The sequence below is a fragment of the Sceloporus occidentalis genome, unplaced genomic scaffold (genome assembly GCF_023333645.1).
Source record: "Sceloporus occidentalis isolate IW3139 unplaced genomic scaffold, rSceOcc1.0.p SCAF_219, whole genome shotgun sequence".
Taxonomy (NCBI): Eukaryota; Metazoa; Chordata; class Lepidosauria; order Squamata; family Phrynosomatidae; genus Sceloporus; species Sceloporus occidentalis.
This window is the reverse complement of record NW_028317199.1, coordinates 667968-695879: the sequence shown is the minus strand read 5'-3', so window position 1 is coordinate 695879 and position 27912 is coordinate 667968. Positions and strand designations below refer to the sequence as shown.

At 43.5% G+C, this 27912-nt stretch overlaps 1 protein-coding gene across 1 annotated transcript; it reads right to left on the bottom strand.

Annotated features, from left to right (window-relative positions):
* Nucleotides 1-99: 99 nt before the first annotated feature.
* On the bottom strand, nucleotides 100-27218 carry LOC149277309 (hormonally up-regulated neu tumor-associated kinase homolog A). Its single transcript, XM_089503075.1, has 10 exons — nucleotides 26976-27218; nucleotides 11894-12186; nucleotides 8024-8079; nucleotides 6454-6589; nucleotides 5849-5976; nucleotides 5054-5189; nucleotides 2749-2917; nucleotides 2481-2564; nucleotides 1016-1184; nucleotides 100-770 (listed from the first exon to the last, which is right to left on the bottom strand). Exons 1-10 carry the CDS (start codon nucleotides 27216-27218, stop codon nucleotides 100-102), a joined length of 2085 nt encoding a protein of 694 aa, XP_089359201.1.
* Nucleotides 27219-27912: the final 694 nt, after the last annotated feature.

Genomic DNA, 27912 nt, shown 5'->3' with positions numbered 1-27912 from the left:
TAAAAAAGTCATATACACAGAAATAGCAACCTTTCTTAAAAGGAGCCGGCCCTCTGTATGCCCAACACGTAGAAAGCATAGTCTCTCAGATATATCTCATTAGCAAAATCCATTGGTATCATTGGAGTTAAAACTGGCATATCCTGGGCTCATCTGGTGCAACGGGGGCATTCTAGATTCCAGAGGTTTCTCCATTTTGGGTGATATGACTTGGCTTCTTTTACGCAACATCTGTCCAATCCCCATCATTGGAAATCTACCCTTGCTGCGTACACAGTTGGGGCTACCCAAATTCCCTGAAACGTTATTGTTGCCCGATGGAGAATAAGGGGACGTTGGAGACATGGATTCTGAGCTAGATGGGCTGCTTTTATCATCATACGTGAAGGAAGCTTGGTTAGAATGAGCTTTCACGGGGGTTGTGTTGTCAAACTGGAAGATCGGAGACAGTGTCCTTTCACTTGAGTGCCTCGGAGAGAAAGATACCGGGGATCCTATCACTCTGTACTGGTGGGAGGGTGATGAAGACTCAATCTGGTCCTCCCTGTTGACGGATTCAAAGGATCTCACAACATTCATGTGGGTATCTCTCAAACGGCTTCCCATGTTCATGTTTACTGCCTCCTGGGAGTGGGAGTCTTGTCTTCTCATAATCTTGGGGGTTCTCGGATCTGGACTCTGAAGTTCTAAATATTCCAGAGAACAAGAAGTTATGCATCCCTTCTTACTCAGCCTGACCTCATGGAACGGGCTCAATCCTCCAATAGATTCTGAAATATAAAATATCAAATATAAAAATACATATTAAACAAATTTCCAGAGGTTTTAAATTAAGCTTGAGCGTCTCATTGGGTTAGATAGATAGATAGATAGAGAGCCCCATTGTGGAATGAATACAGGAACATAATGTAATGAGAGAAAGCTGGAGTGTCATTTTAATTAAACACGTCACATGCTTAGTCTCAATGAGCAGAGTGCCATATTGTCCTGGGTGGCAAAGTGTGAAGACACGTACCCCTCTCTGATTTGGAGGATCTCCTCTCCTTAAGGGGACCTTTGGCGTTGTAGATCTGCGTGCCGAGACAGGAGCTCTGTCTGTGGGAAGGAGAGCTTTTTTCCACCTTTTTCTGAGCTCCCCTCTGCTGAAGGTCTGGTCTCTTTTCTGAATCTTTAGATTTTCTTTCCTAAAAAAAAAATTCACACCAAACAAATACATCATACATCGGCATCAGCTCGGAAACCAGCATCGGCTCATGCCCTGCCTATACGGATATGGACAACACACAGCCGGCAACCAGCCACTGCATGGACAGCCATTGCCTCAGGACCCAGTAAATGCCCCCTCCTTAAAACATGTCCCTGATTAACCTACTAACATACTCATTCAGGCTGAAAAAGACTCAAGTCCATCAAGCTGAATCCCGCTGTTCATCCAGAAACACCCTGCTTATAAGCGATTTCTGGGAATTCCTTAACATAAAGTGCCGTGCATGCACGCTAACCCATGGGACGGGAAAGACTCGAGTTTTGGAATAACTTTTACCGTTTCCAACAGGTAGAAAGCACTGCTTACTTATACCAAAAGTATTTTACATGCATACGGCCGGTGAATCGCCCAACGATACAGTCTTTAGGAAGAGGGTGTGTGTTATCCCGTTAAGGACGAGCGCTTTAACAATGGGTTTCAAACAGACGCCAAACCCCTTTACAACTTAGTTTATAGATCAGTCAAAAGCATGGGGTTATAAAGCCTTTTGCATCACGCCAGACACGTCCTCCACTTTCGCTCCTTGAGAAAGTGCCCTTCCGTTTGCTTCCAGTCCGCTCAGCCCTTTTAATGTGCAGGAAGTCACTTCCTTAACCTCTACAAACAAAAGACTCTTCTGACCGCTCCAGCCTTCTTTCATCACTAAACGATTGTCTTTCAGAGCGGACTATTGTCTTACATCACAGCCAATACCAGCTAATCAGTCCTCCCCGACCTTTCCTGTAACATATAACTCATCCCGCACCAGGCTCGTCACCAAAACACCCAAGTCTGCTTTTCATCTCTCACACGCAAAAAAAAAAAAAGCTATTCTCTTTCTGTTTATATGCAATAATAAATTAAATATTTGAGTTTAAAACAGAAAGCATATCAAATATGCCTTTATTACCCTATAGACTGACACTTGGGTGCTGAACAAGATAGCAGTTTAGGTTTATGGACACTGATGAGCGTTCTTCTTATGTTGTAGATGAGTCCGAGCTAGGAACCTACACAACTCAACAAGCCGAGGTAAGCGGAACAGCTTCCCAGCAGAAGTGGTAGAGTCTAATAGTGTAAGGGAATTTAAACATGCATGGGATAGGCATACGGCTCCTCAAGACCAAGGACCAATTAAGGTTTGAGTCTTTACATCGGTTGACCATTTCTATGAATCCCCAGAACTCCCATTCGGAGATGCGGAACGTGGCCGATGGGAGATCGGGCTGCTCACCTCGTATGAGTTCTTGTTCATCCTGTACTTTTCACTTTGATGTAACTGACTTTTGTGGCAAACGTTGTCATTAATGTCGGTTTTCTGGCAGGGAGAGAACCAGATGTTAATTACAGGCCGCATCATACCGGCAGATAACAGAGTTTCCCTGGGTGACGAAGATACTCAAGGCTTTCAAGCTGATCTTTTGTTTAAAGGCCCCTTTCCCACCCTCCCTCGTTCTCACCCCCGGAATAACACCACCCGGCTCCACAAAGAAGGGACTCACTCTCATGGTTGTTAAATAACGCTCCAGCTTCCGGTTTAATAAGAAGTACACAGAGAGCGCGTGGCATGCGCGGTTGGAGAGTATGACATTGATGACATCACTGTGTTTATAGCCAAGCTTCTCGGACATGTGGAGCACCACATTCTGACTGAGATCCTCCAGGTGGATCCTACAACAAGAACGGAACGGGATTATCGTCGCGTTATTATTATTATTATTATTGTTAATATGCACCGATTTACGGTTCAAGGTGAAGATCTGTAACACAGGCTTAGAAATATTGCGCAACTCACTACCCATTAACGATAACATTCTGAATATTCGACACAAATTAATAAAAGTAAATGTAATCCGATCGTGGTCTGACGGAATGCTATACACATTTCTAAGCACGGGGTATCAGGTGGCATTGGAATATGTAGGTAAAAAAAAAAATTTAAGAAAACATGCGCAGCATTATGAAGCTACAGTCTGTCTCGGGTTTCGGGTGGAGTTCCTGAGAGCTACCCAACCAGTCTGATGATTTACAAAAAACTAATCCCAGCATTTACACACAAGGCCTGGGTAATCCAACCACAGCAGTCATCATTGTCTCATCATTACTGCTCGTTTTACATGTATATATATATATATATATATATATATATATATATATATATTATTATAAATGATTAACGCTATAAAATGACTCTCTTTAGATGAAAGCAATCGTTTTGTGTTTCCACCCTCTGAGTAACACACTTTCCCCAGATGTGATTAAAGGGAAAGTCCCCAAAAAATAAATACTTTCTCCATGAGTATAATTTCCAGAGCTGTATACAGTATTAACCCCCCTGCATTGTATACAGTAATTGCCCCCCAGCGCTGTATACAGTAATATAGGACAGCATTGACCAAAAAAAACCCAAAAAACTGGTTTTATCTAATTTTATTACAATAAACTCTTTATCTGCAGACCTGGAGGTGGCCATTGTTATCAATCGTGATATTTTGGGTGACTTTCCCCTGCTCAAACACCACACTGAGCTGATGCTTGATGGCAATGCTAATGAAGTCCGTTCTCCATAGACTTTCATTATTCAAAGAGTCCGACTGGGTGATTAACACTGAGCAATTCTGGCAGTATGATAAGGAGTGTCTGCTAGGAGTGTTTATCTAGTAGATTTGGGCTCAGAGTGAGATCAGGCAGCTGCGTATCAGCCATTTCTATGAGTTCTATCTGATAATAGTAATTATATCAATTACTATTATTTTTATAAACAAAAATGGTGGAAGCTCCCCTTTCAGAAAAGGTGCAATGTACCCGCAACGCATAAAGCAGCATTCTATGTGCCCCTTTAGAAGGTAGATGGAGTCTCTATCGGCGTGATTTACCCCTCCCCCATTATTATACAAACAGGGCCTGTGCTGCAAGCTTCAAAACGTGTGAAATTTCCCCATGGATTATGGAAGCCGTAAAGTTTAGCACCGGCGCTTAGCGTTCTCTCACAAAGCCTTCCACCAACCCGCCAATTACTGTACCTTCGGTGCGGATCCTATAAAACACATCTGTCTCGTATACAGATGTGCAATCTTAACCCCTAGTGGTACAAAGATGTGCCTCCAAGCACATTAACGGTTTAAAAAAAAGAAAAAGAATGCAACATGGACCACGACTTTAGATTGTTGCGGAGAGGGATCCACGGTTAGTCTGTTACATTTAGGGATTCCGAAAGAGAATAACAGGTTGCTTCCCAGCCATAGTCCGTTTAGAATAATATATAATTCTCGCAGCGCTTTGTTTCCACGCATTGCCTACAGGGAAATATTGTGTTCTGCACACAGTCATTCATTCCGAATATCGTAAAAGCTGCTGATAAATTGTAACAACATGAACGCGGTCTGTGCGTGTTACCAATTAAAAGTCGAGATCAGTAGCGTTCGATGGATCCAAGTTGGCCAGGACAGTCGTAACATTAGTGGCCCAGGCACATGCAACGCCTTGGTGTGTTGGGTATCCTGGCAGCCAAAGCTTGGCAAATATAATGTTCCCCATCCATAAAACACGTACTCTTTATCCAATACAGATAGTTATGTTATTATTTGGCTAGTAGACATTCTAATTAACCAGAAGATCTAGGATACCCTCCTAATATATGGAATGAGGTTCTGTAACTGACCAAAATGTCATCAAAGAAGACAAATGGCTCAAGGACACTTTAATCAAAAAGGTCAAATGCTACGTTTGGCCTACAAGTTCCAAGAAACATAATAAAAAAAATGAAATGATTTGTGAAGGCATCGGCTGAGTTACTCATTGCTTTACCTGTTAGGGTACGTGACCGTGTGCTGCCCCTTCCCGTGGTAATTATCGGTAAGCCAGCGACTGGCCAACGCCTGCTGAATGTTTGGCCTTTTAATGGGATCTGGTTCCAGCAAAGACCGGAGGAAACTTACAGCAGCTGTGGGGGTGGGGGAGGGGAAAACAAAAAAAAAAACAAGAGTGGAAACGTGAGAATGTTTTCTATAGAGCGCAGCAGATTATCAGCTCCGTGGGATCATTAACGTTCCGTAAACACAGGGACACCACTGTGCCACCTAACGCGGAGAAAACCACGCGGACCTTCAGCTGTTGCCGGATTAAGCCTCTTCCTGGCTGAGGATGCTGAGGGCTGAAGTCTAGCGACAGCTGAATTTGTACAGGTGGCCCTATTTTGTTCTAATTCACATGGTTTTCCCGTCCAAGCCATGCCTACATCCACACTTCCCATCTATAGCCCACCCCGAAATGCATTAACATATTATTATTTTTGGTTTTATATAGCGCCATCATATTCCACAGCGCTGTACAATTTTATATTTCGAGGGTAATGATACCCCGGGGGGCATCTATGTCAAAACAACTTGGTTCCATTGGCTCTTTCAAATAGAACACATCCAAAAAATTACATTAAAAAAATTCAGAGGATGCGGGTGGTTTAATTTCCATAGAAATGTGTTCTTTATGTAAATATAGAGATTTGGAGGCACAGAACCTGCGCAGCTACTAAGGAGCGTGGAGTTAAACGTGATTCCCCCAGCTGGTCGCCGTGAATGGATGAAGTAATGTGGTGGGATTTACCTGGAGAGAGGTGGGTGGGTAGAGGATTCATGTCTTTGTCAACCATCTTCTGGTACAAAGCCCTCAGGCTGAACGGCTCCACGGTGAATGGCAGCGTGCCCGTTAGCATGGCATACATGTTCACGCCACTTGAAGAAAAAAAACAAAAAAGGGCGCATGCACAGTTAGGGAAGGCACGCCATTCACAGTAAACAAAGAGAGAGATTGGCTTTACTTCCCCCCCCCTCCTCCCCTTCGAATCTCCTTTGTTACAAGTATCGCAAGGCGTTGTCATGGAAACACATGGAACGCCGTGTGCCGAATAACCCAACGCCCCTCGTCGGGAATAGGTAATATCTGCGGCCATGAAAAACTTAAAAAGAGACTTTATGTTCTTCCTTCCAACGTAACCAAAAATTACAGAGGAGTCGCTCTAAACGTATTTACTATTAAATAAATGATTTTTAATAGGTTAAAAAAAATCAAAAAAAAAAAAAATCATTGAGCTGCTACAGTCACAGTCATTCTATGAAACATGAAAGGGTCTTCGGGCCTATGTCCGTCAGAGAAGCCAAAGCTTAGCGAATCGATCACCTCCGTCAGCGTAAGTGTTGCGTGGTACTTACATGGACCAGACGTCCACCTTCGGCCCGTATTTCTTCCTTGCCAGTAGCTCCGGGGCCGCGTAGGCCGGACTCCCACACTGAGTACTGAAGGGGTCGGTGTAGCCCAGAAGACCAGCGCAATTGCTCAATCCAAAATCTGGAAACAGACAGACGCTCCGTTTATTTCTCTTTACGGTCTTTAAATAAACACAGATATGGATGAAAGCGCTCTACAGATATAATAAAGGCGTCTTGGCTCCGTCGTAACAAGCGGCACACAGAAAAAGAGGTCAGAGACGGATAAGAGGTCACCTTCCTTTTTCCTTTTCCTTTGATGCTCATGAAATATTTATAACAAGCCCATGAAGGCAAGAAAGTCAAAGGATATGACTACATATAGAGAGCTTTACATGGGACAGGCGTAAAGATATCCCAACCAAGGACCGATTAAGGTCCAAGTCTTTACATCAAGAAAAACCTGCAGACTAGACGGGCCGATCTGCCGCCAAATTCTCTGTTTCTAATCTATAGAGCATCACGTCCGTGCTGACGAAACCAGGAAAAACAGAATTAAATCGCATTTTAACCAAAATGAAAGCAATTAAAGCCATTCCATACGATAAGAAGATTATGGCCGGATTAAAAGGGGTCTGCCCTACAATAAAATATTTTTGACAGATGCCGTATGTGGTATTTAGCTGCTAATAACCTCTTGTGGAATAGTCAACCCTACTATTTTGAACAAAAACATTTTAGCTTTACTAGGTTTTCTGTGTTTTTTTTAAGTAATAAAAAAAAAATAAAAAAAGTTTGTCCGATGTTATAACGTACGGCGCTGCATCCCATTGAGAGAAGCTTTCTGGGGTGGGATACTACGACATTAATGATGGGAAAACTAGATGTGGGGGAGCAAGCTAGAGGCGCCACGCAAGCAAAGCCAGACCCTGAGCTCAGCTTGTCGAGATGTATGTCCACTAAACTGGGGGCTTATCTACTTCATAAGGAACGTCCACAATCCCAACCAAGAGGAAGGGTCTCAGATGGCTTGGCTCTGTATCACGCGCTTCACATTCTAAGCCAGGATCAAGCCAAACTGCTTGCTCAGCTATTTCTAAGGCAAAACATCGAGGAGGCCACACAGGTCATCAACCCATGGCTTGTGTACACCAGGGGTAGGGAAGATTAAGCAGGCATTGAAGAACCTTTTGACAGTTCATAGGTTAATGGTGTTTGTCCTTGCAGAGTATTAGCTTTAAGATGTAAAAGTTGACTTTAGGGATTCCTAGCTGGAAAAATCTGTAACCAATGGAATTTGTTTGGAAAAAGCTAAGACACCAAGCTCTAAAAAGGTAGAGCTCTTTATCTTCGGTCAATAAACGCCAGGGTAGGGAATTCCGTGTACAAACAAAGACTTGCACGGTCAGCAGGAACGCCTGGCGATGGGAAATCGGAAAGGAAACCCAAAACAAAAGGAAAGACTTGGGTTCTATTGAAGCCATACGGGCCCCCGGAGTGTAATCTCCGCTTAGACAGACCAAGTGTGAGCAGACGAACACGGCGCTAATGAGAGGCCATTAAATAATTTGCATACCAATCAGCTTGATGTCGTTGTTCTCATCCAGCAACAGATTTTCAATCTTCAAATCTCTGCGGGAAAAGACAAAAATGAATGATTTCGCGGGCACACAGGAAGCGGGGCGGCTGGATTAGTTAACACGGGGGGGCGCGGCTGGATTAGTTAATGCAACATTATATCAATTTTTTTTTATGTTTCAAAACACACAGCAAGTTTTAGATAAACGTCAAGCTGGTTTCACGAAAGCATATAAGAAAATATGTTCAAATTCTTTTTAATTTAAGATTAGGGATGGAACACTGGTGGCCTTCCGGCTATGGAAGAACATATCCACAGCAACTAAGTTACCTAAAGTAGTATTATTCAAACCCCCTCCACAAAGGACCACCAACACGTGGACCGTTAGCAGCCCTCAAGAAACGCTGCCCTGGAAGCCAGGGGGTTGCGGATTCTCGTCTCAGCGTTGGCGCCACCAAAGTTGCATGGTTTGTGTTTGTTTCGAGACACACGTAGAAGATATTTTCGCAAAAAAACAATAAAGGAAAAGAATTGCACGCATCCGTGTTCTATGTTTCCAGAGCACGACTCGGCTCCCTGACAGCCTGACAGTAATTGCGCTGAAAGGGATGCATTTGTCAACTCCTATCAAACCCAGCGTTTCCTGTGGGCTGAAGCGGATCGCATGCTTTTCAATATTACGTGGGTTTTAAAATTAATATATTTTTACTGCGTGCCTTTGTCGTATTACAGCTTAGGATACGCTGCAATTGTATTCTTACAGTCAACAAGTAACTGTGCTAGAGACCAGATTTTACCCTTACAGTCCCGCGTGCGCAACCCATCTCTCAGCCTTCTGACCGTGGAATGGATTAACCCTGGAGATAAAATGTCTGAATCTCTTTGTATATCGCTCGTTGAGGGCGCACTTCCGATGCAGCCCATGTGATGATGGCACTTGGCGTTTGCCACTTTGTGCCACCTTTTCTGGAAAAAAATATTCCAGCCATGGAATTTCTTTGACTGGATAATAGTGACCAAAACAGGCTATTTTACTGACTGCCTGTAAAATATCAGCTAAGCAACAACCCTATTGTTTCATTGTTTTCCCAAAATACTATTTTCTAGTCTATTCAAATGAAGTGGACCAGAACACCTTTAAATGGGTGTTCTGCACGAACGGAAAAGTGATTGTGGATTTAAAAGAAAAAGAGAAAAAAAGAGTAACGGATGTTTTATGAACGAGCAGCAGACGGGAACTTGAAGAACAGAATAAGCTTTTAAGCCAAAGAAGGGGGGTAAATGTTTACATACTGTGTATATATAGAACAGATTTGGGGGTCACTTGAAATGTTCCTTGTTTTTGAAAGAAAGTAAATTTTTTCCAATGGCCCTTTATCACTCCCATCCCTCCTGTGGTCCAATGGCCCTTTATCACTCCCATCCCTCCTGTGGTCCAATGGCCCTTTATCACTCCCATCCCTCCTGTGGTCCAATGGCCCTTTATCACTCCCATCCCTCCTGTGGTCCAATGGCCCTTTATCACTCCCATCCCTCCTGTGGTCCAATGGCCCTTTATCACTCCCATCCCTCCTGTGTTCCAATGGCCCTTTATCACTCCCATCACTCCTGTGTTCCAATGGCACGCTGTGTACGCTAATAAAAACCAAGTTTAAGTTTAGAAGGCTAATGGATCTTTAGGAAATCCTTCTGCAAATTATGTTACAGCCAGAAATGTCCTTGTTTTCCATGAAAAGTGACTCCAAACTTTTGAACGGTAGAGTATATTCAGGGAGTTTGACAACTAACAGTCTAAGACAAACCGATCCATTAGAAGAGAGAACTGAGATCATGAAACAAGGAGGCTGTTATTAAAGTCACCATTTGCAATAAGTACTCTTGCTAGCTGTATTTAGTAAAGGGGGGGGGGAGTGAAAAGCAAATATTATTTGTTCTCGGCCAGCTTTTTATCAAGGACCAGTTTGCCAACGGATTGGGGGAAAAAAGATAATTAAAACCAACACCACTCAGTTACTATTGTAGTGGTTGCCTAAAAAAGTATTTTCCTGGGGGAAATTTTCCTTTTAATAAAGTCAGACCACTGGGCTATGTATTAAAACCTGAAATAAGAACATTTAAACAATCTATAATAAGGAACCGCTACGAACCAACGCAAACAACAAGCGGAAACCTCTAGCAAATATAAAGCAGAAATCGTGACAGCCATTAAGACTGACGGCACAGAGTTATTTATAACGTATCGCTTTCATGCGGCTCCACCGACAGTAATTATGTATCTCCAGGAGGGCAAATTGGGGTCCCGGCACCTCCATTCACTCTAATTCCACGGAGAGTATATTGAATATCCTTTCACAAAACCCTCCACGAATATTTCTATTTATAACTCATAAAAGGACCCGGGTGAATTCGCGTCTGCCCTGACTTATCTTCTGCTCCGTTCCCCCGCTGCTCCTTTCTCTCCGCAGAATGCCATTCTCTCTAAATGAAAGCCGCTAATAGCGAAAACTTCACAGCAGTTGTGAACTTTACTCTCGCGAAAGAATGTGACTCATTCATTCAGAAAACTCTCTATTTTTTATTTATTTTTTTGCTAGAAATAGCAGGGAGGTAATGGAAATAAACACCATCAATCTTTGTTGCTTTAAACACTATTTTTCCTACCTAAAATGATTACGAGAAATGTTATATGGCATGCGAAGAGGACGAGGTTATGAATGGTACAGAGATATAGTGAAAAAAAAGACAAAATGAAATGAAAATGCTTTTTCTTTGCTGCAATCTGAAAAATAAATGGCTATATGTAATTTTTTTTTTTTTAATAATTCCCGAATAAATTAACCAGTCGTAAATAGGCCAAGAGATTGGGGCGAAGGGGAGCAGAGGAAATACTTGGCCTCCATTCATTCACTTCAATTTTAAAGGTTAAGTTTAATGATGCAAAAAGAGATAAATGGTCTAGGATTTTTTTTCTGGAAGACTCCCTATTTTAATAAATTGGTACCACTGCTTCAATGACCAATGCATACTATGGATGAGGGTAAAGCGAGTCAGTAGAGAGATCGGGTGAGTAATTATGGGTGCGTGCCCATATCATAGCACACATTATACATTTAATTATTTTCCAGGAAGGGTCAAGACAGAGGTAGTTGGGTCTGTTAATAAGAATAAGAAGTATTCTCATGAAAATGCTTTAAATGCCAGGACTGTATATAGAATATAGTTGCATGAGTGCCCTGACTGCACACTATAATTAATAATATAGCAACTTTCGTGTTTGAATGAGATTCTGCCCTTAGAAAACCGATCACGGGGAGTCACTCACACCAGACAAGTTAAAGGGACACAAAGAGCGTGAGTTGTTGGGATCTTCTCATTAAACCCGAGTAGTATCCACTTCAATGTACACTCCATTTTGCATCTCAATTTGGCGGGAGTTTTATGGAGCCGAGAAGTACCTTCCCAAAGAAGGTATAGTCATCGGCGGCTCATGATGACCATCCAGCAGGCCACCAAGCGGTGGTTTTCAGCAGGGTCACGCCAGGCTGATAACCCATAGAAGGGGATGCACTTGCAGTACGTCTTTTGCGAAACCCAGCTTTGATATCCCTGCAAGATTCTTAGCACACATCACAACTAAGAACTTGGCAACGCAGAACAAAGATCAAAATCGTGGTACCCTTTGTTTCGGAGGAAAACAAAATCAGAACGTATTCTAGAAAATGTATAGTGTGAGCTTTGTAGACATGTAAGGAAAGAGAAGCCTCTGAAGTCTTGAAAGCGTGTGATGCTATACCTGACGCATGAAAAGGGGTCATTAAGCAACCAGGGCCCTGCCTAAAAGCTACAGTGATAAAGAAGGGTAATTACCGGTGTACAACCCCTGCCCGGTGCAGGTGCTCCACAGCCAAAATCAGCTGCCTGATGTATTTACGGGCTTCATTCTCCTCCAGTCGCTTCTTCTCGTAGATCTTGTGCATGAGGTTCCCCCCAGAGCACAACTCCATCACCAAGTAATAGCTATTTTCGGTTTCTAGAATGTCGAGAAGCTGGGTGATGTTGGGATGCCGGATCATCTGTTGGATCTGTCCCTCCCTGCGTAGGTTCTTGGTCACATACGTGTCCTTCTTGGCTTTCTTCTTATCGATAACTTTGACAGCCACCTGGAAGAAGAAAGGAATGTTATTTAGAGCAGATTATGGGATTATAAAGAAACTTTAGAAAGACCGCTTAAAATAATCAGAGGTGGCTTCTGCAACATTTCAAGGCATGAGTTACATTCCAACAAAGCCTACCAGAGTTCTACGATGGCGCTTTATCTCACATTTTGTTTTCAATCTACAGAAGCGCCATTAAGCAGGTATTATGTAACATTCTTCTCCGAGAGCAATTATCAAGCATCTTACTTCTGCTCGGCGCACTTAAAAAGACTAAGAAGCTCTGCAGAAAAAAAGCATGAGTCCCTCCAAGTGAAATATGTTATAAAGCCCGACGATCGACAATCGGGTAAAAAGGGGCAACCTACAGGAGAACAGATAATAGAAAAGATATCTTAGCTACTTAGAGGCCTTTCCATCTCGGAGATTTCCCAGAGGCTATGAAAGAACATAAATAGCAAGTCAAAGCCGATGTAGGAGAGGATGGCAGGAATGAAACCAGATCCCCGCGTAATTATTTGAGTGCCAGAGATACCTGCGAGGCATTGTGATGCAGACGTTCAGATTTTATGGGTTGTTCAGCAGGTAAAGCAAATGGTTTTATTGTCAAGAGAGGACCATTCAACCCCAGAAGAGGGTTCCAGCCATTGAGCCTGGTAATAAAGCCACCAAAAAAACATGCTAAGAAAAACTACTCCTCTCCAGAAGCAGAGATAGCCTAACAAAAAGGCACAGAAAGGATCTAATCCAGGGGTGGGCAATTAATTTTCCCATGGGGCCACATGAGAAATTGGAATGGTTTTAGAGGGCCAGACCTCTACAAACTACAAACTCCGAAGCCTTGTCCATTTTGTTAACTTATGTGCTGTTTAATAAAGTTATTCAAGCCTACGTCATTGGTAGAGGTGCTTGAATAAGTAAGGCCTGAATAACTATTAGCACAGCACAGAAGTGAACAAAATGAACAAGGCTTCGGAGTGCATACCGTATTTTTCGCTCTATAAGACGCACCTGCTGATAAGACGCACCTAGATTTTAGAGGAGAAAAAAAAGGAAAAAATATTTTGAGCTAAAAAATGGGCTAAAATATTTATTACAATAACTGAATAAGCTATGAACACAGTAAGACACAAGCAGTAAGACACACACAGACACAGTAAGACACACACAGACAGTGAGACACACACAGACACAGTAAGACACACACAGACACAGTAAGACACACACAGACACAGTGAGACACACACAGACACAGTGAGACACACACAGACACAGTGAGACACACACAGACACAGTAAGATACACACACAGACACAGTAAGACACACACAGACACAGTAAGACACACACAGACACAGTAAGACACACACAGACACAGTGAGACACACACAGACACAGTGAGACACACACAGACACAGTAAGACACACACAGACACAGTGAGACACACACAGACACAGTAAGACACACACAGACACAGTAAGACACACACAGACACAGTGAGACACACAGACACAGTAAGATACACACACACACAGTAAGACACACACACACAAACACAGTAAGACACACACACACAGTAAGACCTCCCTCCCTAACCCCCCTTCTCAGTATCTCCCCTCTAACTCCCTAACCCCCCCTTCTCAGTATCTCCCCTCTAACTCCCTAACCCCCCCTTCTCAGGATCTCCCCCCCCCCCGCCCCGGTCACTTACCTTAAACTCCTGTGTTGGAAGCGTGAGGCGTTTGTCTCGGGTGCCGGCGCTTCACTGCTGATCGCCGGCGTCTGACGTCATATGCCGGCGCCCAGCGTAAAGCGCCGGCACCCGAGACAAACGCTTCCAACACAGGAGTTTAAGGTAAGTGACCGGGGCGGGGGGGGACACCGGACTCATTGGTGAGTCACCAGGACACTCTTTGCGGGCCGGTCCGAGCTATTCAGCGGGCCGGATGTGGCCCGCGGGCCGTGCTTTGCCCAGGTCTGATCTAATCATTGCGTAAATGCTGCCGAAAGCACTTGTTACTCTGGACACAGAAAATGTGGCCAAAAAAATTGTCTACGCGAGGAAGCCCCGGGAACAACGACCCCCGAGCCAAACCTTCACCGGTTTGTAGCTTCCACCGCACACTTATTTAACCCAAGATATTTAAAATATGAAGATCAGCAGCTTTAGGTGGGGTGAATTTTAGTAAAACAATACAAAAAAAACATATAGGCAATAAAGATAGATCTAAAGACGTTTTTATGTTCTGCATATTAAGACTCATTGTTTTAGGTGACCTGAAGTCAAACGTTGTCATAAAGAAACGTTTTATTTAACCAAGAGCAGTGCTGCCTGGTATCGTTACATCATATTAATCAGGCATGTTACAGATCATTATTATAAATACTCCCCAGAACATATTTTATCTTCCGAATCTTAACCAGATTTGCGTGCCTTTTCATCAATAATTCAGCGTTAAATGAACCGAGCGCTCCAGAGATATGAATCCATGAGACGTTATTACTCAAACACAAAGTTATTCTGAATAATTTAACGGGATCTGCTCTTAACCTCCCAGCGACCCCTTTTCCAGCGTCGGAGGACCATGTGAGCGCATTAAACATACTTAGAAGGGGAAAACAGCTTATCGTGTGCACCATGAGAATAACCACAACTAATAGATCTATAACACGCATGGGACTGGAAACACTCCATACATGCGCCATATGAGATTTTGGCTAAATAGGTGGAAGAGCCTCCCAGCAGAAGGGGTAGAGGGTAACACAGGGAGGGAATTGAAACATGCACGGGATCGGCATATGGCTCCTGAATCTAAGACGAGACCAACGTCTGATTAAGGTCTTTCTATCAGGAATAACAGGCAGACTAGATGGACCGACTTGGCCTGATCTGCCGTCAGATTGTATTTTTCTATGTCAAAGCAGAATATAATAAATGTATACAGAGGGTACCCTGCCTCCTCCAAAACCAGCCGGGCTTCTAAATTCCCCAAACATTTGGCAGCCCCCGGAGGGTAGATCCAGCCTCATAGATCCTAGAATAGATGAGCTTAAACAAGTGCAAACAAGTCAGCCCCCCCTCACCTCAATGCCCTTAAAGAGATCAGCTATCTGATAAAGCGCGTATACTGACAGCATGGACAGTCCACCGCTTATTGCTGGAAAACTGGTTTCGGAACTGGTTTCTTGATTGAATATGTCATTTTCAAGAAAGATGTGTGTCCTGGGTTCCAGCGGATGCCCTGACTCATTCTTAATGGACTGCATTGCGAAACGCGCAATAACCCAGAGAGCGCTTCTCTCTTTAACTCTTTGGTGACCCTTCTGTCTAAACTCTCCCTGTTAGAAGAATGGCTTGTGAAGGTAATAAACCACTAGCCCAGGTAGCGGATACGTAGGTAAGCTGTCTCGAGCTATCATTAAGCTTAGCTTATAAGAGAGATCCCATTTAGAGGCGTTGACGTACATATACACGTGAAAGTTACAGGGTTTGGGTATTTTTAGATGAACTCCATTTAGAAAAAAGTCAGAAGAACGTTAAGATTCCATTAGTTTTCTCATCTATGCATTTTATTCACAATGAACTGGATTTCTCGTTGGCTGAAAACCCCAAGATCTCCATCATTAAGCTTTCTTTAAAACGAAGTACGTCTTTCAGCGACAAAATGCAGAGCAACCAAACGCCGTAACTTTTACATGACTACTTGACTTTAATTTCCCTCAATATGCTGTGAATTGAAACATGCGCGGGATAGGCATATGGCTATAACGAACCTGAGACGAGACAACAACCGCGTAACAACCGGCCATCCGGCACACCACCCACATGCTGGCGATGTGAGCATAAAAATATAGCATGCGGCTTATCCAGACGATGGGCGCCCTTATGTCATCAGGGGGCCACTGGCCTTAAAGTGCCAGGGCCACCTCTTCATGGCCCGTCTGGCCCTGGCCGAATAGTTATTTTCTCTGCATGCTGTGTATTTGTATATAAGATCCATTTGTATTAAAGAATTACTGGACCTTTTACTCTTTGCTTTCTAGGCAATGGTTTACATGGAATGAAAGACACTTTGATTATTTGGACATAAATTAAGAGGAAGAGGAGGAGATCCAAACAATGTGTTCAGTGCCGGGCAGCTGCTGCAAAGACAGGCTGTCACAATCCAACGATTATGTCACATCGGGAAGGTACAATTAGTCAACGCGGAAAGCATCGAAGTAAACAGCCACTTTACATAAATTAACAGAAACACAACCCAGTAAAAACCGTCGTCATTAAAGAGATTAACGATCAGGCACACTGGGTTTTCATTTGTATGCAGTGACTTATTCTAGCCTAGGGCCACTAGGTCTAGGATGGCAAGTCCAAGGGGGCAAAATCACGGATCTCCCCAAATGGCCCATTTACACTATGGAGGGATGTGCTAAGTAGGCACGGTCCTTTATTGTTTCCTATTGTTGTGGAGTGCAGTGGATATGACATCATTTTCCAACACCCGGTACTAAGGAGGAGGCAGCAGGAGGAGGGTTAGGTTGAGGGCAACACTGAAGCTAAGTATGTCTTCATACGTATGACGAGAAGAGTCATTTTCTTTTTTTCTGGCATGCCTGAAGACCCAAGTTGTCTCCTCAGCCAATATACATATCTCCTTGACCCGATTTGTTTTCATGTTCTTCTGGAATCTCTAAAACCCTTTGGGATCCCACCACCGTTGGCGAGGCTCAATGTCATCACTCTAAATAATGTAGCGAATACATTTAAATGTCATCTAATTAGGTAAATGCCAATGGCTGAAAGGTATAGTGCCTCGAATTTGATTTAGCCTCATTTCACTATTACTGTAACCACACGAGCCCTTACGTTCCCAATTCATCTTGGACTTGGTTACCAATAATCTAGGATGCATTAAAGCAAAACAACAGAAAAAATGGTTCACAATTACAATGAAGCCTTAACTTAGTATTTTTTTCTCTTAAGAACTAGGCAGTGTTAATCATGCAAGGGGCTTCCTATGACATCACAACATCCACAGGAAGTCTCTATCATACAATGCATTGGCTGGACCTTTGTATACACCAGGACTTGAAGTTGCGTTTCTTGTATAAAATGAAAATATACTCATTTTGATGGACATCTATTTCTGGAACCTCAAGTGAGGAAGAATTTGTTAAATCTAGAGTCGTGCAACCTGATCCGCGCGCATGGTATTTATAAAGCCCCACTTCAAAAGGTTAAGTTGTGGTATAATATGATACAGAAATGTGTTTCGCTCATTCCACAGTCACTAAACTTTTGTGGGAAAAAAAATTAAATTCCTATTTAATTAGTTTAAAGCTCTCGGGTACTGGAAAAGTAGAGAAATAAAAAAAAAAATCCATTTATGATTTAATTGACCGTCCTTTGTTCATAAAACGCGGTTCTAATTTTGTTACAAGGAAAGGAAAACGCCGGACGGTCATATGGTTTGCATGTTCTGTACAGACACAGAGAAGCTGAAAGCAGATTAGGTTCAAGTGTCTGCCACATGTACATCTTACAGACCTCAACGTGCAAGAGAAGCCAAGTCACAAGGTGCCGGCACACGGTGCGTAACACCGGAGACATGAATGGTAGTTTCTGTGATTATATCAAATATAGGTGGTTTAAATCTATAGCCAAGGATCTGCCAATGACGAATACCCATAGAAAAACGCGACGGCAGGAAAGAAGAAATCGGCCGGTCTAGTCCATGCCTCCCAACCATAACATGCTGGCAGCAGAACCACCAGTCGGGAGTCTTAGATAAAACTCCAGACTGAGTTTCGGCCCCTTCACCCCGAGATTTGGACAAAGACCCTGAGACTCAGGGGCAAACCTTGAGACTTCCCAAGTACGGATGTAGGACTTTAGCTTAAAGTATGTTACGTTCTGCCCCTACATAGGGTATCGCGGTTTTTATGCATAGTTTCCCCATTTCTAGCCGCGGTATATGGGTATTGTATGACACACGCGGGGTACAGTCGCCTGGTTCCATGGGATAAGATCCAGCAGTTCCATGTTCCACAGAAACTTAACATATTACCCCTGAAGTAAATCAAAAGCAGTTCCCAAAGAGCGAAAACAGACGTTATGTATAATTTTACCATTTTTTTTTATTATTTTAAACAGACATTTTTCGGTCTAATACTTTAAGGCAGTTTTTGGGGTCTGTACCGAGTTTCATTTGAGGAACATTACAATGTGGAGGCTTCGTGAAAGTCAATGAAGGCAACCCGATAGCTCCTAATAATAAGAGGTTTTATGCTACGGGAGAAACCCAATCCTATAGAAAAACAAACGCCCTGCCTTTACCGAGTTACTGCCTTCTGCTTACAATTTGGAGAGCTCACACGTTGAAATCGATTTTGTTACATTAAAATAGCTTGGGCCGTGTGTAATTGAGAAAATATGGAAATTACATTTAAAGAACTCCCAACAAAATCTTTTATACATTAGAAATGAGTTTAATAGTGTATTGTTTCCTCTAAAGATATTTCTAGTTATTAGATAATACAATATTGTCAGGCAGCGGCACATTAGCCATGTGTCGTCGTTCTGTTATCTCAGCTCAATCTACCAAACACCCAGACTCCTTATCATACTGCCTGTGGGACTCAATAGAATGGCTCAGTCCCAATCAACCAGTCAGACACAGTCTATAACTTAACAATTTGACTTAAAGAAACAAGAGGTAAGGAGGGCCCTGCTCACAGGAGTTTACAATCTAGGAGTTGGGGTATATTACATAAAAAGCACCACTCTTAGGGATGGAGCAGCCATCTCCGAAGGCAGGAGAGGGACTAGGAAAGGTGAACTAAAGGAAGATGGGAGGAAGGGCATTAATGCAACTAATTAAAGACTATGGAGGGACGGACTTCATTAGCATTGCCATAAAGCATCAGCTCAGTGTGGTGTCTGAGCAGGTTAAGTCACTCAAAATATCACATGGCCGTTCAGTCCTTTATCCTCACAGCAGTATTATTTATATAATATAATGGTTAATAATGTTTGCTTCATTAAAGTAGTTTTGGTATTACGAGGAATATTTCTCCCTTTAAGAAACACGTTATATCCAAACACGGATGGTAAGAGCGTCTGTGACCGGTTAGTCTGGCCGTATCCTTCCTGTCCTTAGCGTACCCCGAGCGACTCTGGGATTTTGTCACTTTCGAGACCCTCTCTAATCTCACGAGTGTCTGGTACACGGCTATATCAGGCTTTAAAGATTCCCCGTCTAAAACCGGCAGCAATTAGTGCCCTTCCAATTAAGTCACAAGACGCGATCCGACGGGATCCTCCAGTGGAAATGCCGCTAATAAGAACATAGCTATTAGGCATGCCAGGGGAAAGAAACGCCAAATAATAAATAATTAGATTAGCCTCATTAGAAATCCGATTTCATTTGTTTCCAGCTAATGGAAATGTATTAGTCACTCTGTTAATCTCTCCTGTATACGCGGTTTATTTTCAGAAGCTATTATAAACGGCCTGAATGGGAATCGGTTAAATTAGAAGCAAAGAGTAGATGTTCTCTCCTTCTGGTGTCCCAGATGAACCTAATAATGAGATAAGTTAAACATTTCCTATAAATAAACATTTTATATGCTTATTCAGACGTTCTGTACATTTCCTTTTTTTGAGCTTTGATCTCTTTCAGTAACACATTTCAAGTTTTCTTTTTTAATTATGATGAAGAACGGGATACTGATTCAGTCGCGGGAAAAAAAAAATAATCGGTCATTCTTTTAAAATGATTTTATTGATTATTTTCTAATTATTTTTTTCCCGTTCACTTTACACTTTCTATTGTTTGCAATATTAGATTCGATTGGCAAAAAAAAAAATGACAGAGCCGTAAACAAGCAATGCATAAAAAAAGTTAGAATTTATTTTTATCAAATGTTCTAAAGACTATTTTATTATAGTTATAGCCGTTTATTTAATAATAATAATAAAGAAATCATGATGGTTTCCCTTAATAAATAAAAAAAAAACAATTCTGGCAGTTGAATATTGGACATCTGTATGGGTTCTAGTTCTAGGCAAACACCCTGGCTCCTCATCATAGTGCCTGTTATAAGCAATAGAATGGCTCAGTCTTAATCAACCAGCCAGACACTCTAAATAATGAAAGTCTATGGAAGATTGGACTTCATTAGCATTTCCATAAAGAATCAGCTCTTTGTGGTGTTTGAGCCGGGACACAAAAAAGAGGTAATAATTAATATGTCATAGAACGGGCTTATTTTATGTACATATCAAAAGCCAAGTCCGCAATCAAAACTTCCATTCTTTTTCCCAATAGGCGAAAGAAACTGCCAAATGTCTGGTATTCATATTTACATGGATTTGTTGCCCAACAGCTCTGGATGATGTCATTAATCATGAAGAACATGATGAGGAAGCGATTCATCAAGCTCCTTATGAATAAATCTGCTTATACATGACTAGGTCCTACAAGTTACATAATGAGCTTGTTCTGCTTCCAGGTATGTGATGTGTCAGCTTCAACGGGCTCCCACCAAGCCAAAACAACAGCGTCATATCGTTACATAATAAAGATAAATGTCTTTACTTATAGACGCTGGAGTATGGGAACAGCCAGGTCGAGCAGTTTAACAGAGGGAGCTTTTCACTAGTCAGCCTTAATAACAAGATCATCGCTCATTGTCAAGCAGGGAGGTAGTCAACTGCCCCATACAGCTCCCTTAATCTTCACCCCAAACCAACAACACTGGGTAATTCTATGCCGCAGGGCTTATCCACCATACGAGAAGATGAAACTTTTTGGGTGTTTATTCACTTAAGGGAGAATTTGCGTTTTAGCCTTCACTCCTCGACTTCTCTTTATGTCAACCTTAGTGAGCTTCTGCTGTAGAAACAGCCTGGCTGGCCCTGTTAATAGTTAAAACAAGTGAGATTCCTTATATGTCTAGTTATAGGGTGACTTATACATCATACAGGGCCAGCTCAACCCCTATGGCTGGATAAACATGCTTGGCCCTTTATAATGGAGTAGTGTAATGGCCAACTCTCTTTATCTATCTAACTAAATTAACTCTACATTGTTTAGACCAGAAAGTGGGGCGTCAGCCCTGTTTAAGGGATAACTGACATGAAACTCCCTGATTCATTTTTACACTATGCAGGGTTAGCCCTTAGTCATGCAGAATGCAAACAAATGAATCAATAAAATAAAAAAAATCAATAATCAGTAAAATAAAATGTTTCCTTTCAACTGACCTTCCTGTCTGTGAATAAACCCCTGTGTATAAGAGGCCCCCCAAAAAGGTCACCAGTAACATGACAGGTGAATAAAAGATATTATTATTATTATCATCATCAATAATAAAAGTAATGTATTTTTCTATATGTGCTAATAAAAGAGAGCCCCCCCCCCCATACAGTCACTGTGGACGCAGACACCGGATGAGAATAACACTGTGGGGGCTCATTTGAAATGTTTTATATTCAATGACGTACGAGGAAAGGTCTTCTTTTGTGCAGATCCGTGTGAGCGTCTTTATATATCGACCACGGTTTATCAAATGAGCATCTTTTTATAAAATAAAAATTAAAAAAAAACGTTCTGTGCGCTGATCTCTTCCCAAGGCCGGAGCTATTATTAATCTTTTCATTAACATGAAGTTTCATGGAAATATTTTTAGAAGCCATTAGGAAAGGTGGTCATATGAGAGTGCCGAGAAAATAGGATCTTGTTGCCTTGGAGGCAAGGAACGAGCTCAACGAGCTGTTTGAAATCAGGTATCACTTAAAATAAACACTCAGAAAAGCCGTAGTGAATGAACGCGATCGCATATAGGGTTATATCACAAAAGTGGTGGAGCGAGGGGATTTAAACACGCATGGGGCAGGCGCATGGCTTCTGAATCCAAGACGAGACCAACGACTGATTAGTTGGCCGTATGGATCTGATCTGCCGTCAAATCCTATGCCAGCAGAGGAAACGGATGGTTTGGGGTTATCTATCATAAATATACTATATACACTCTGATATTTTTTATTTGCAATAAGAGCGAATGCATGTATTTTCATAAAATGGCAATTTAACCAAAATTCATTCCAGATGCAAAGTACTGGATAGAAAGATACTGCGGAGTTTTTCACGGCGTATGTTATTGCCTTAAGGAAATACATCCTTTTTAAATGTATTTTACGAGCCGAGCCTTGCCCCCTGGGTCATTTTATGGAGGTTTCTGCTCACGTTGCGGTCTCGGCACACATCTGGGTAATCTAGTTGCAATTCGGAATTCGAAGGGGTTTATTCATTAACTATGAGAGGGCAGGTGGGTGCCAGTGAGTTTCAAACCACTGGCTTCACTTATGAAGGGTCAGGTTTATCCTTCATGAAGGGCAGAGCTGGCCCTGTACCATGTGTAACTGAATTAGTGAGATAGCATTGAGGAAGTCCATCTGGTTTCTCTTTCGAGAAGGGCAAAGTTGGCCCTTCACCATGTATAACTGAATTGGTGAGATAGCATTGAGAAAGTCCTTCAGCATTAATAAGTCAGCTAACGTTGCAGGAGAAGCCAACATTGGTTCCATTCCAAAGTCTAAAAGGCTCCATCTACTCTACCAACTCTGGTTACTGAATAAACCTCTGGAGATGTAAGAAGAACACTTTCCTCATCCTCTCCCTGATATCATGGATAAAACAGATTTCATAAATGATTTGTCCATCACATGAAGTCTCCACTGTATTCCATTCTATCATAAAGAATGGATTTTAGCAGATACTCTGTAACGGGAGTACGACGGTCAGTGTGTATTTGCTACAACAAGGACATTCAGCAGCAGAATAATAAATGCCATAAAATATTTCAATTAGTGGTCTGTTATAAATGTTTCCTCACTGTGTCGGAGGACCCCAAGGACCAGATCTCGGAGCCTCACATGGACAGAAACCGGATATCCCCACCCGGACACGCTGCCATGACACCTCAAAACGTTACCGGCGTTCTAAAGCGATAGGCAAACTCCTTTCCTGGTGTCTTCCAAATGACTTCCTGGCTTCTACACAGATGTGTTACCCCCCTGGATAATTATATATCATTATATAAATTAGGCTTATAATACATTCTAAGGTGACTTCATCCAGCCCTAAAATTGCTCACAACAATTTACAATAATCTAAACCACAGAGTCAACAAATATATTCCCACAAAGAGAGGCCTTAACGTCTAGCGACAACTCCCAGTGCCCTCAGCTATTCCATCTTTTTTCCAGAGTTAAGGCAGCACGTTTGCTGGTGTCCACGATCCCTGTGGGCCTACGGTGCTGTGAATGATTTAACGTGGCCCCTCGCGTGTTTCCATGAACTTCTGGCCCGTATTAAAGTATTAGGCTTCGTTTTATATTACGCAGTAATGGCCGGCTCGGCGTGAGGAACGTTGTTAAATCCTCCCAGGTGCGGGATTACCAGTAAGGTGAACCGAATCACCAGCAAATCTGTAACACTTCAACCAGTAACCCCCGGCTGGGCGTTCTGACCAACGTTTCCTGTGAGTTCCACCAACCCCATAAAAATAAAATAAAAATGTACACGCCTGGAAAAATTCCATATAAACGCAGCACTCCTTTAACAAAAGTAATAAGCCGCCATTGTTCGGCGGGAGAAAATGGATTTACAATACGCTCAATCTCACTGGGGAACCGGAGCCTTCAACATTCTGTTTCACCGATCCATAGAACACCCGTTCCTTCATGTGGAATAACGGCGTGCGACTAGGAGGAGCGGGGCAGCGATGGCGGACTCGTGCCGGCAGGCGGCTCATACTCTCTCTCTTACTGCTTGCTTTTGTTTTACATGGGATAAACTTATCAGGGATCCCATTTCATTTCTTTGTTATTTAGTAAACTTGGAACACCGTAGCAGATAATCGCTTCCCGCCATTGCTTGTTTTAATCGGAGGCAGCGGAGATCTCTGCACGGCCGGAGATGACTTCTACATCGCCTGAAGGAGTTCCAACATGAACGCATTTATTGCTTCCCACCCTGGGTTAATGATAGTTCAGTATAGAGCGGGGTCATTTGGTTGGGTGGGGTAAACACTGGTGCAGAATTGTTTTATATAGCACCGTCATATTCTGTAGCGCTGTACAAGGGTTTTGTCTGGAAGTTTAGAAATCAGCATATGGATCATATCGAGAAAAATAGAACTTGTACATCAGACATTTAGGACGTATAGAATCCAAAATCACGTCCAACGCAGCTGACCTACAATCCAGTGGGCCATCACAGCAGGTTCCTCGCTGGTTCCTCACACAAAGCATAAAAACAAGCAAACGACACCGAGGTAATTACAAAAACACAAAAAATATCCATATCCCGCAGTCACAGAGAATTCTGGGAAACCCCAAACTTACTGTTGAAATCCCTCGTCCATTCCCACCTCATCAAACAATCTAATCACGCTTTTGTCACCGACGGGTGAGAATAAAGACCGGTGGCGGGTTTTAAGTAGAAGATTTTAGGGGGGGTTATAAACTGGCCCCTTTTATAAAGAGCTAAATGGAGAATAGTCCTGTTTGGTCAGTGGCTTTGGTTGCTATGGCGATTGCACCGATCTATGCATCCCTCTCGATATGGGACGTGCCTGTTAGAATAATTCTGGAGCGGTGATCCGTACACCGGCCCTGGGGCAACTAAAATAACCTTTTCATCGCAGTTTTTGTCGTAGCGCGACACAATGGCCGCTTTCTAACGCACTCACAAAGCCCCGGGTGGTTCTCGTGACTTTTCTTGCCGTTGTGAGGATTTTTATGCATTTTCTGTACAGTAAACGGCTTCCCATAAACAATCCTACGGGGGACGTACAGCCCCATCCGCTGCGCTTCATTTAACCCTCATTTTGCCGGGAATAGTTAGTAGTCATGTGACACCAAACAATAACTGGTTGGTTTCCATAAAACCTGAATAGGTTTATTATACGTTTCTGTGATGTTTTGTGGGATTAACCCTTAAGAGGAAAGAGATAAAAACTTCTAAGGTTTACTTCCTTAGTGTTCTAGATTATTTGACGATGTAGGACAGCAGGCCCTGGGAAAGTGAGGTGGTTCTGTTGTTAAACTTTTTACAATGTTGTTGGTTTATCAGATTTATCAGAATGAATACACCCTTTCCTGACTGCCGACCCAAACCAAAAGGTGCCTGCGCAATACCGGGAACGAGCTTGGACTTCGCTGGAACAGGGAAACCGTTTGCTTCGCTGATCTCTGAAAAGAACATTTTAGGCACTGCTGGTCCACTGACACAGAAGCTGCCTTCAGAGACCGAATCCCGGGGGGGGGGGGGGGAAGCCCTCCAAAAAAACACCTCTGGGGTATTTTTTTATTCCAGCCTTCCCATTGCTACCGTATGCGATAGACTCCTCGTACAGTGCCAGGTACAACATGGGACCGAGAACTGGGTGGGTTTGCACTCATTTCCCAGCGAAGCTCCTCATCCACAAAGCCTTTCCAGGAGGGTGATTTCCCACCCCCAGCGTACACATATGAACCAGAGAACACGTATGATGCGTGTACAGACCACAATGCCAAGCGTCCACTATGTATGATGGGAATTACAGTCAACGATGGCACTTGTAGACCACAAAGAACATCCATGCACATTAAGCTCTGCCATGCGGACTTGCCCGATGGGATGGGAGTTGTGCTTCACAGTAGCAGGAGAGTCAGAGGCACTCTAGCAGCCCGTGTTAAATGCCCGCCGTCCCAGAAATGTCTCTTTCTCTCTAACTTTCTCAAATCGGCAACTGGAAAGCACCTAATGCAGCCCCAACCTGACCCCAGTCATTTCCCCCGGGGGCCAGAAACGTGAACTTGAAACATACAGATCATTGAATTATTGTCTATTGTAAGCGGAGCGTGACTCGCCTTATTATATATTCTTTTATGGCAAAATAAAGCCAACTATATCGCTGTCTAAAGTGAGCACATTTATCAAAAAATCCATTTCCTGACTTTTCTTATTTATTTTATGGACAAGGACGTTTCCCGAGAACTCTCTGGGAATTGGAGCGGCGGCCGAGAGGTGCGTGCTGACGGGGGAAGGGAAGTGTCTGGTTCTAGATGGGTTAATCAAATCAGTATTGTCTAACCTACAGAATATGAACGAATGCCTGGTTTTAACTAATTACGTGCCGTAGAGACTCCCGCCGTTCGTATTGTTGTTCGGTTGAGCCAGGTGAGTACACCTGACCCCAAAAGCTCCAGGCGCCTTCTTCCATACAAAGGGCCGACAGCCCACCTGGATCCGATTACACGTCCGCGCGGGGTATCTCCTTTGAAACCAGCAACAAGATTTATTTTAACAAAGGGGCCACAGGTACGGGGCGGCTCAAAGCCCGGAGGGGGGGGGCTAAAGCCACTTCAATCATTTGGGTCATGTGCGGGAATGCTCAGTATGTCTGAGCTGCTGTGGAACCTCTTTGTGAAGAAGCTATTTTCATTGGGGGGGGGTGATTGAGACATTTATTGCAGGAATTCTGGCTCAAAAAATTCCACCCCAGCTGGGGGTAAGGAAGCCTTATCTCCCTGTATGTATATTAGAAGGGGGTGGCAAACACTGGACACGGGGCCACATGCCAGGGAACATGGACAAACATAACTGTACTCCGCAACCTCTGGGGTCCCAGGTGCCGCGCACTGAAACTCCCATCATGCTCATCCAGCCAAAAACAGGACAGTACAGACCCGGCACTACAATGCATGACAGACGTAAACTTCTCAGCGGGTAACGAGGTGGGCTTACCTTCTCGCCGGTCACCACATGCAGCCCCTCTCTGACTTTGGCGAACGACCCCTCGCCCAGCTTCCTGCCGATCAGGTAGTTGCCCACCCGCTTGGTGTGCTGGAAGGTGCGCAGGGTGTCCCGGGACACGTTGCTCACGCAGGAGGGCAGGAAGGTCTCCTCCAGCAGCAGCGGCGGCGGCTTCTCCCCGACCAGGAACCGGGAGGGAGACTCACCGAGTCCGTCTCCGGCTGCAGCCGGCATCCTGAGGAAACAGAGATCCAGAGACTGGTCAGCACACGGCTCCGGGTCACTTAAACCCAGGCACTCCCGGACCGAAAAAAGGGCTCGCGGGCAGGCAGGCGCTGCGCCCACCTCAGTGATCAACGAGGGGCTTGCGATGCACGGAAGGGGGTCCCACGGAGATGAGGGGGGTGGGGAGTGCGCCGCTCTCACTGGGACCGAGCGCTCCGAGTAAAAGCCCCATTCACTGGGACCGAGCCGTAACTTAATCCCATCACAGATGCGATGTGAGGCTCAGCAACAACAAAAAGAACCTCCTCCTCCTGCCACTGTATCCACTCACTGCAGCCGGCGGGGAGTGGCCCTTTAAAAGGGAGGCAACTACTGCCACGCTCAGCCAGGATGGCCGGAGACTGGCTGCGCATGATGAGAGTGGAAGCTCACCACAAGCTCATCCAATACTTATATAGTAACCTGACTCAGAATACTTTGGGGGGTTCATTTATGACACACATCACTCCCAGCCAGTAAAGTCGCAGGCAAAAAGTTTTTTGTATTGTTTGCCAAGAAAGAAAAAAAACTTTACAAAAGTATAAAGGGAACTCTTTACTGCCATCCGCTGGCTGAGCCTGGTGGGAGTTACAGTACATAGCTAAAGTCAGGCTCAGTTATGAATGAAGTCACTTCTGTTTTCTATGGACGGCTACCAGGAAAG

Bases quoted from the DNA above. Each gene is read 5' to 3' on its own strand.
- LOC149277309 (XM_089503075.1), bottom strand. From the start codon at position 27,218: ATGCCGGCTGCAGCCGGAGACGGACTCGGTGAGTCTCCCTCCCGGTTC. The intron at 6,590-8,023 runs GTATGCAAATTA...GTCTGTTTCCAG, and splicing joins CAACGACATCAAGCTGATTG to ATTTTGGATTGAGCAATTGC. The intron at 2,565-2,748 runs GTGAGTCCCTTC...TCTCCCTGCCAG, and splicing joins GTTATTTAACAACCATGAGA to AAAACCGACATTAATGACAA.